The sequence below is a fragment of the Prunus dulcis genome, chromosome 5 (genome assembly GCF_902201215.1).
Source record: "Prunus dulcis chromosome 5, ALMONDv2, whole genome shotgun sequence".
Taxonomy (NCBI): Eukaryota; Viridiplantae; Streptophyta; class Magnoliopsida; order Rosales; family Rosaceae; genus Prunus; species Prunus dulcis.
This window is the reverse complement of record NC_047654.1, coordinates 1,649,331-1,659,888: the sequence shown is the minus strand read 5'-3', so window position 1 is coordinate 1,659,888 and position 10,558 is coordinate 1,649,331. Positions and strand designations below refer to the sequence as shown.

General features: G+C 37.2%; 2 protein-coding genes across 2 annotated transcripts; both read right to left on the bottom strand.

The window, feature by feature from the left end:
* Nucleotides 1–198: 198 nt before the first annotated feature.
* LOC117628453 (phytochrome-interacting ankyrin-repeat protein 2) lies at nt 199–3,519 on the bottom strand. The gene is made up of 3 exons (XM_034360911.1): nt 2,769–3,519; nt 933–1,104; nt 199–808 (listed from the first exon to the last, which is right to left on the bottom strand). The coding sequence occupies exons 1-3, from the start codon at nt 2,883–2,885 to the stop codon at nt 594–596; spliced, it is 504 nt and encodes a 167-aa protein (XP_034216802.1). The 5' UTR covers nt 2,886–3,519; the 3' UTR covers nt 199–593.
* A 2,115-nt stretch (nt 3,520–5,634) lies between these two features.
* Nucleotides 5,635–10,326, bottom strand: LOC117628550 (methanol O-anthraniloyltransferase-like). Its single transcript, XM_034361027.1, has 2 exons — nt 9,735–10,326; nt 5,635–6,846 (listed from the first exon to the last, which is right to left on the bottom strand). The coding sequence occupies exons 1-2, from the start codon at nt 10,176–10,178 to the stop codon at nt 5,938–5,940; spliced, it is 1,353 nt and encodes a 450-aa protein (XP_034216918.1). The 5' UTR covers nt 10,179–10,326; the 3' UTR covers nt 5,635–5,937.
* Between the last annotated feature and the right edge of the window lie 232 nt (nt 10,327–10,558).

Here is a 10,558-nt window from a genome sequence, read left to right as displayed (position 1 = left end):
GATGAATCCAGATTTGGGTAAATTTCAATTTCTTTTTCTTGGGTGAACTTCAATCTTTTTCTTTTTAATTTCCCCAAATCTAGGTTAGGATTTCAAATCAGAAAATTGCAAACTAACAGTAGAACATAGAACTATATCAAATTTGCACGCCCCAAAGATTTCATCAAACTTTCAAAGACAGACAATGAAAGCCACTTGTAGGTCATAATAATATCAATAATAATTATTTTATTATCATCAAACATCCAGAAACAACGGATTAAGAACAATGTTCGGAACATATTTGATAACACTTACACAAAGTACTCAAAACATTTCTGATGCAAAACATAGGCAATCGAAAAACAGAGACATGGTATTCGTCTATGAACAATGCTACATACATAAAGATATAAGAAGACCAATCACCAAACCGAGTGCGAGAACACTAGGCTTTCAGAGCTCTCCCCTCACTAACATAATGCACAGCATACCTGATGCACGACAGCAGCAACCAAAGAAACACAAGATGGTGACAAAGAGACATGTTATTTGTCTATGTGCAATTCTGCATATATAGCCAAACCAACTGCGAAAAGATCACAGCAACACTTTCAGCTTTCAGAGCTGCAAGAGCTCTCCCCTGACGATGCACTTTCTAGCTGAAGACGCTTCATCTCCTCATAAGCCCACTCAAGTCCAGGGCAGTAATGGAGTGGAGGATTAAACCTACAGTCATACATATCGTCTGGCAAGAATGCCCCATTCTCTACCAGAAACTTCACGGCTTCCCTCCTCCTTTCTTTGGCTGCACTGTGCAGCGGAGTCCCTGTTTAAACATGTATAGGAAGGAGAAAACATCAGCATATATATCTTAACTTTTTTTGTTTTTCCTCTTCTCAATTAAAAGGGAAAAACAAGCCAAAGGGAAAAGGGAGAGTAACACTACTTACAGCCACAAGCACCCTTAGTTCTGGCATCAATATTAGCACCACGCTCAAGCAATTCATCCATAACCTCCAGATGGCCACCCTCAGCAGCTAGGTGAAGAGGGGTAATCCCTTTTGATTTTGGACCCCAAGCAGCAACATTCACATCCATTCCCTCGTTAAGAAGTCGCTTCACCTGCACAAGGAATTGAATCCACAGAAAATTTTAAATAATTTGTGATTAATTGTCAAAAATAACAAATTATTTGGGGCCTCAAAGCAGATAACAAAAAGTTAAAGGAAAATAAAAGTTCAGATTTTAAGTTATTAAAAAAAATAGTTTACTTTTGACAAGGGGCCTAATTCTCATTTCCTGGTGGCTACTTAAGTGATCAATTGAGTCATATGTTTACTCAAGAATGTCCCCAAAAGGGACCCGCAATTACAGCTGTTATCTGGAACGCAAATAACTTTGCTAATTTTATAATCCAAAACAAGAAGTGAAAAGGATGTAGCTCGTGGGCGCTTCAAGAAAACGCACTTTTATCTATTCCTGTCAAACACTAACAAAAACGCTTTTGATTATCTGAATTGCTTAATCAGGATTTCTTACATCAATAAAATCCACATATAAATTTGATTTTATGAAAATTGGGAATTTAATTTATGTTGTAATTTAATATTTATAAAGCCTGATAAAGCAATGTGCCCTAAAAGCTCAAACCTCATTTCAAATACTCTATCAAAATGGACCCTTCACAAATAAACTACAAATACTGTCTGAAAATACAAGACGTTTGTACCTTACCTAACATATCATACTTGCCAAAATTAAATAAATCTATCTTCAATTCCAATAAGAATTTTGAAGCATACAAGTCCTATCTTACTTGACATTTTATTCCCTTATGAGTTGGAACTAGTGTTTTCAAAGGCATGCCTAATCGTGCCCCGGTGCGCGAGTCGGACCGAGGCAAATGGAAATCGCCTCAAGCGTTCGTCTGTTTAGCTTGCTGCACGTTTAGCGGAGTGAGGCATGGTGAGGCGGCCGAGGAGGAGAGAGGCAGAACGTCGCTGCTGTTTCTGCGTTCTGCAAGCCTATAGCACGATGAAGAAGATAAAGTTTTTTTAAATTTAGGTTTTCTTCAATGAAACGACTTCGTTTTAAGGTTTTGGTTTCTTGATTTTAAGTTAAACGCACGTTTTGACTCCCCAACCATAACCCGGACCTATATATATTATATACTATAACATTAACATTATACCCAAGTTGGACCTGAAGGATAAACTGACCGCAGAAGATATAACCCTTACCCAACATTCTTGTCCGCTCATTTGTTCCTCTTCTCCCTAGTTTTATAAAGTTTCTATTAAATTCTTTTGCCTCTGTGGGGTGGGTTGAATGAATTGAGTTTTTCTTTTGATGTTGAATAAATATTTTTCAATACGAATTAGTACTACAATTTAGTTGTACTGTATTATTTATAAATTTTTGTTAATAAAATAAATTAATGTTCAAAAGGCATATGCCTCGCATAGCTCTACTAAAAACGCCTCACCTCGCCTTTGAAAACATTGGTTGGAACAGAAGACGATGCAAAATAAGCTCAACATGGCACTTTATCATTATCCTTGTGCACAAGAATAGTTGTGCAAATCATATAGAGCAAGTGATCGATACACTTGCCCATGAGCCATATCAACAAAGCATTAGACTCAGATTCTCAAGGCAAATGCCAATGCCAAAGTTGAGTTTCAACAAGATATAACTAAACACCAAATTTCAACCAATTCGCTCAATAATTTTTCCAACAATATACTCTACAATTACAAATAAGTAGAATGGGATCAAGAATTTACCTGTTTCAGATCACCCTTGCGACAACCAATATGGAGCAGAGTCCATCCCCTATCATCCATATCCACCCCAGACCTAAACGACCGCCTTCTCGACAAGCTCCGCCTAAGCGAACCCATTCGTTCTATTTCTTTTTGGGGCAAGCTTTTTGTATTAATTGTATTACCCAAATTTGCAAAAAGTGATAACAACAAAAACCAGTTGTTGAAGAAGAGTTCTATGCAACAACTAAAACAAATCTCACCCTAAAGATCAAGACTTAAGACTCAAGATTTACATGATTTTTGGGGAAAATCACAGTAAAAGAAAAGCAAAATATATCGAAAGACAGTAGAGAAAAGGGGGCAAAGACTTAGCGAGAATAATTGGCGATGCAGTAGTTTGGTGCCAAAGGATTCAAGCCAGGACCCAAGACGCGAAGATTCTCAATCTCAAAGATGACGACGACAGAGATGACCGAAGGCGATGAAATTATATTCATAATTGATGCAAAATCCTACAATTTTGTAATGTATTTGAAAGGGAGAAAGACAAGGTCTCTATGTACTGGGTTTCCCAATTGATTTTGTGGCCAGAGAAGACGGATTCCTGATTCGATTGGGAGAGGGCTTGGCGGTGGAAGGCTGAAGAAAACCAAAACCCTAAGAAAAAATATGGATGATATGGGATGATGAATAGAGATAGATGCTTGTGTCGAGAGAGAGTTTGTCAAAGGTTCACACGCGTGGCCAAGATTTTTTCAGATCAGTTTCCCTATTTTTATAACGGAAAGAAAAGTGTTTTTTGTGTTTTGTTTCTTTTTTTGGGGCTTCAAAGCGTTAGTCGGACTTGGATTTAACTTTCCTTATTTTCGTCTAAAAAAGGGTCAAACTCAAGATGTTAAGCCATCTCCAACCATGTTGCCATTAAACTCAAATTTCCACATTACAAAATGCAACTATTCATATATTCTCTAATTTAAACTATTTTTTCCTTCAACTATGCACACTCATAATTTGAATTTACAATTTTATTAAATTATTTAAGAATAATTAACTCTTAAATTTTTTTGTCATTAATTTTTCTTGATATTATTTTTGTTTTAAAATTCGTGATTTAATTTTTCTTAACATTTTAACCTTAAACAAAAAAAAAAAATCCAAATTCAAAATATTTTATAATTTCACTTAAAAATAAAAACAAGGACAACAACATTTTTTTTTTTCATAGACTTTGAAACTAAAAAACAAGTACCACACAACCTATATAAAAACAAATGGAACAACATGACTTATTTGGTTAGTGCAACACCACCCGAATCCGCAATCCCCATCAGAAAAGAACCAAACAAGCCCGTAGAAATTATTAGAAGGGTGGTACCCAACAACCCTAGCAGTCGAAAACCTTAACCAAACTCGACATGAGGAAGATAAACCACGTACCTAAGATCCCGAACACCTCTGAAACCACCGTTTGCACCACCACCAGCTCGCAACAAAAGCCTTCTCCACCCTAGAAGGAAACAACGGCGCATCAAACCACCCCTACATCCACGCAGAGATACGAGGAACCTTAGTAGTCATCCCCAAATCGTGAGAGTGAATCAAAAAGCCAAAAACCCATTGAAGACAATAGCCAAAACCAAACCCGCCTCCGTCTAAAGATGACATCAAACAGGATTGGGCGATCTCACAAGAGCAACGACGATGCGTAGGAGAGAGAATCGAGTCCAAGGTGAGTGCACCAGGCCCAAGGGGAATAATCGCGAGAACATTGACGAGACTAGGGCGAAGACGATGATGGTGGGCAGAAGAGAGGAGATCAGTCTCGATGGCGGCAGTGAACTGTGGAGACGAAGGCTGTTAAACCGTGTATCCTTCCGATATAGATGACTTGGGCCTTATCCAAGGCCCAGGCTGGGCCTTAGAGTATGGATGACCTCCGCAAGATGATCTGCACACTTTGAACGATATCAGAACTGGGGCTGATTCCAGCCTAACCCTCTCCGATGGTTAAGTCAGACCTTAACTCAAGATTCCAGAGAGAATGGATGTAAGGTTTTTTATCTTATGAAGAGTTATTACCTTTGTCTTGATGTAGGTGAAAGGTATTTATAGAGAGAGGGAGATCAAGATATTTTGTAGAGAAGATATTTATTTTCCCTGGTCTAGTTGCATTGAATGTTCTGCCTCTGGTCACCTTATAGCTAGACAGAGATCAAATGATGAAGTGACAAGTAACCAAGGATGGGAGATGAATTAAATGATCTCTTCCCATCACTTGTCTGTTCACTCGGGTTTTAATGGATATGGTGACACCTGTTTGGGGATGAGATGTGCATTTAACCACTCTTCATACTCAGCCAGGCTTTTTCACTTAAATGCGTCTTTCATGGTGTCATAGTGATCGGGGCAATTCTCAAACACCCGATCACCCGTTTCATTCTGATCTGTCATATTCTCTTTAAGCAGTTCTTTATCAGTTTACATTAGTCTGCTTTGGTATGCTAGCTGTCTTCTGAGGGGCTCGGCCCACAATGATAGTATGAGCTATTAACAAAAGCCAAACCTGATGCTAAACCCTAACCCTAAGTCGACGACACTTGTCCCTCGTCGCGTACGAGAGAGAATCACATTTTTCCCACAGCTACACACCTTTAACTGGTTAACTTTAAAGTGAAGTTAATTTTTGGAGGAAAAAAACAATCCCAAAAGAGGCCTTAGTCTTCATAAATGTCTTTTCAACTTGACTTGACTCAATTAAGGCTTTTCTAAAATCCAATCTTCAATTTCGTAGAAATCTGTTTTGTTTGCAGTTATTTTATTTATTTATTATTTGTAGCAATTTAACACAACATTTTCCTTCATTTACAAGAAAAAGAAGTTAAAATTTGCAGCATTTAAACGTTATCAAACATATAATAATACAATGACAATTGTTCAGGCATGTTACATAATAATTAAATAATGCAAACTCTCCATATTTCTCAACAATCTTTGTGTACAAACAAACCACAAACCTAACCTCTTCTAACTACGAAGAGACAAAAAAATAAAAATAAAAAATAAAAAAGCTAACTCCAAATGCAAAGAGGCATAGGGGAAAACAAACCCACACCCCACCATAGAAATGATAGCCCACACAACACAAGACAACTAGAGTTAATTAATCAGACACATAAGCCTTTACATCTTATTTAGATATCTCCTCGACATGCTCCAATGTCATCTTCTTCAGCTCCTCCTCAAATCTCTCCAAACTCGTACTTGGCAAGCATATGGGCACCAAAGTTCCAAATTCCTCTTCTTGGTTGTTGTCTCGGACAAAGAAGCTGATCATACTGACCGCTCTCGCAAGTCCAGCAAATAATGGTCTTCCCCACCCAACATCAAACTCTCCAAAACCAGTATGTCTATTATCAGAAACCATAAACACATTCCATCCCATTGGAAGCGGAGGCCGTCCTCTGATCACGAAAAAATCAGCCAGTGATTGCATGTACTCTTTATCCATCTGAGCCTTGGACTTCCTCACCAACTCCACACCATATTCCAGTGGACTTGCACACAGAAGTTCCACCGTTGAAACGACAGTTGGGATACTAAACGCATTGCCGTAGAATCCCGAGGGAAGACAAAGATCATTTATGCGCTTCCCGCGAGCGTTGACCGCGCAGGAAATGCGAACAGTGTCTTTTGGGTTCAGTCTCAGTGAAAGCGTCCGGCATTTCCAGACGCAGGCTGTTATGAGCTCAAATGAGGAGCAAGTGGAAAGGTGGGGTGGAAGATGTTTCCTGAGGGCTCTGATCTGTTGTGGACCGAAATAGAAGGATCGTTGAGCCATGTTTGATTGGTCTATTGCTGCAATGAAGGAGCCTTGTGAATCAAGCAATTGGTCATATTCGTAATGCCTACGTGTAATTGTTGGTGGATCTCTGGCATTGAGGAGCTCTCGTGCCCACACTGGAGGCATTGATAGTGAATCTGCTCCTTGGGCCATCTCCCCAATTGCGTTCAAGAATTTAGCCAACCCCACTGCATCACACATTGTGTGGTTTATGCGCAATCCAAAGATGAAGCCTCCACATGTCAGGCGAGTTACCTACATTAATAATTGCAAGTACTTTTGAATTAATTATTACACGTTCCATATATATATATATATAGCAAAATGAAAAGAATGGTGAAATATTCAAAACATTCAAAATACCAGAAAATGTCTTGGTTAATTCAAACATTACGAATTGAAATTATTAATTAAATGAGGATAATATAGTAAATTCATATTTTTTTCATATTAAAAAAAATTAACAAAAAAACAAAATCAAATAATATGTCCTACTTTTATGAAACATAACTGCCCATATTATATTTTCTTAATTCTAAAAATAAAATAATTAATAAATAATAAAACCAATTGACACATGCTCACCAAGGGGTTAGTATATCATTATGTGAAGAAAAATTGTATTTCTAGTTTACAACACATAACTACATAAAAATGTTTGCTAGATAGATAAACTGTGTATACTTGCTCTCTTTTCTTTTTTCTTTTTTTTTTTGTCAAATATATATACTTGTTCATTGTGCGCAAAGTAGCACACTTGTATAACTTTATATACCCGAAGAAACTGTAGTTGCTCTCTTTCTCTATAAGTCTTAAAGGAAAACTCCATAGAGGGGGGAGGAAGAAGAAGCATCACTGCCCCTCCTCCCTCTCTTCTCTTCTCGTCTTTTCCTTTTAGGTTAGTGAATAAGCCTACTGGAGCGTTTTGCATAAAAAGCCTCTTGTGGTGGTTTCTTATTAATCATGGTTACATTGAAGTTCCCCATAAACCCTTTTAGTCTATGTTCTCAATCAAATCGTGCTCTCAAATCCCTAGCACTGCTCATGTTATATATAATTTGATTCTACATCATCTTTGACGGAGGTTGCTACAAATCACCAACTTATTTTTCGGTCATATTTTCCCTAGATCTGTTACGGATGGGTGGTGGGTATGGCCACGACAGTGGTTCTTCAGGTGGTGGTGGTAGGGTTTGTATAGGCTCATGGGTTGTTTTAAGGTTTTGGTTATGTTGTGTTTGTGGGCTTTGTTTGCACTTATGGTTAATTGTGGTGATGTGGGCTAATAGTTTTAGTGTAACTTTTGTCCGCGTTAGTTTTGCTTTTAGCACTTTAGTTTGTTGCCCTTTTGAGATTGGTATTTTAGATGTCTTGTTGATGTCTTTCATTGTATACACCCTTGTAAATGTATGTTGGCCTTAATTTTTATTTTCTCATGCTTGTTTTGTTTAATAAATTATCATAAAAAAACAAAATTAAGAGGAAAGAGTACTACAATTGGATAAAAAGATCGGAGTATGAATTGTGTAGGACAATTTGGGGTATGTTTCTTGTGTCAAATTGTTAAGGAGAAGGTTTTGACTCAAAATTGATGATAGCCTTAAAGGTTGGAAAGACACACTCAAGTCATGTGTTTGGATCTGAAAATGGAAACGAATTAAGTATTCATCATCTATCTATATTCAAGTCCAGATAATGAATATTCATACCCACGTTCATAAAATCCTTTTCCTGACTCCTCCTCCATATCCGTAATATCCAAATAACGGGACCTCTTTGTTGGGGAACTGGTTCCTTGCCCCACCCCATTCCAAGGAAATCCTAATGTCGGATCAACATCGAAATGTTAAGAGATCAAAGACTCTTAGAAATTTTTTTAAGAGAAAATAATGGTGAATCATCACCTAGCATGCCTTCAGGTTCTTCTCTATCTCTTTTGTGTATTTTTTTGTTATCAATGAAATTCAATCATACCGTTGAGTTTTCTATAGGCTTGTATGTAAGGTAAATTTAGCCCACACTATGTTTTTGACACAAGTTTTGACATAATTTTTTAGCCATTAGATTACTTCACTTTCAATGAAAGATTATACCAAACATGGTTTTTTGTCATAAAAAATAAATAAATAAAAGTAATTTTCTCTCTCCTCTCCCTATTTTCTTGGAAAGATAAATTTCTCTCAATAAATGAAAATTTTTTTTCTTTCCTCTTCCTCTTCCCAACATGCTCTCTACTACCTCTCTCTCATCAAACACAAAAAAAAAAAAAAAATCATAATAAACCTTCTTACTCTTTGCTATTTCTTTCTTTTCGTTTATCTCTTCAATTTTTTTTACTTTAGCTGCTCAAACCCTTGTGTCTTAGTATTCTAATGAAATCCTACATATTAGGTGAAAAGTCCCAAATTTTAATGTTTTTAAAAAAAAAAACAAAAAATAAAAAGACAAGTGGGATTACCTGTCAACAAACTCGAATATCATAGTGAAGAAGAATGATACACAAATAATATTTTGAATTCGCACAAACTCCCTTACTACTATTATCTATAAGACTTTGAGAAATTGTGGTAAAATTGATTCGCATAACTTCAATTTACAAGACCAGGGCGATATTATGTGTTAAGACTTTTAATGGTTTGGTTCAAAGTTGAAAGTGAAGAATAAAATCCATAAATCCTAAATCCAAAGATTCAGAAACATTAACAACAATTTGAAACCCATTGATATGAATAACTTCATTTCTAGAGAGGTAACTCTTCGTGCAGTTAAAAGAGAATGAAAAAAAGAGAGAAAGATTAACAAGGTTTTTTTTAACTGATAAAATAAAGAGTTAGCAGAGAATGTGATGAGGAAGAGAAAGAGGAGAGAGGAAAAAATAAAAAAAACTTTGGTGAGAGAAATTTATCAGCCCGAGAAAAAATAGGGAGAAGAAAGAGAAAAATATTTTAATTTATTTTTCATGTCAAAAATTCATGTCAGATTTAATCTCATTCATTGAAAGTGGAGTAATCTAATGGTCTAAAAATTGTGTCAAAAACATAGTTCACGGATCCGCCCCCTATATAAAAGAATGAAAAAAGAAATAGAAAGCCAAAAAAAAAAAAAAACCAATTGAAATTAACAAGCAAAATTTATATGGATACCTGAACTAACAGCAAAGGGCAACCAAGAATACCATCAGAGCCAGGGGGATTAGACAGGAACTCCTCTAAGACAGGACACGGGGGTAGAATTCTGTCCCCAAGTTGCTCAAGCGTGACGTCAGCATTAGCCTCTATGAACAAGACACCTTCTCCATTGCATTCCACCATAAGCTTTCTGTTGGGCCCCTCCCTGAGTCTACCAGCCAAAGGGTAGTAATACACTAGTGCCCTACTCAGTGCTTCCCTGATCACCATAACGGCGTCGTTTCCTTTCATTGAAGGATTGTTTTTATAAGACATGATCACTGGAAAATGAAACCGAAGGCCGTCCTGGTCGTCTATATCCGACAGCTGCTTGGTTTCAATAGGCGTTGGCTTCGCCGGTGTTATAAGTTCCGGCTCGAAACGGTTCACCGGAAACAGTAGAGGGCACAATGAACCCATCTCACACACTGCGAGGGCCTGTATTATTGCAACAAAATGACTACATAAGTCATCGAATTGGTTTATGCATAGGACCACGTTGACCCTACTGCCTTAAAACGTATTTACTTCTATGGGGATTGGAATTTGGATCCAACATCCGCGTGAACGTTATTATTTTATTTTATGTTTTCTTGTGAATATATGAGAAATAATGCAAAACTGTGTGCGGTGGAGAAGTTGGCTACGGTGATGAGCAAATAATAGAAAGGCCAAATTCCTTGGATGTTGTCACCCTGTGGCTCGCTATCTGAAGATGACCATCCGTAGTGGGAACCCTTTAATTATCTATTCAGGCGAACCAGTTACGTCCAGAAGTCGCATGTGAAGCTGGCATGCAC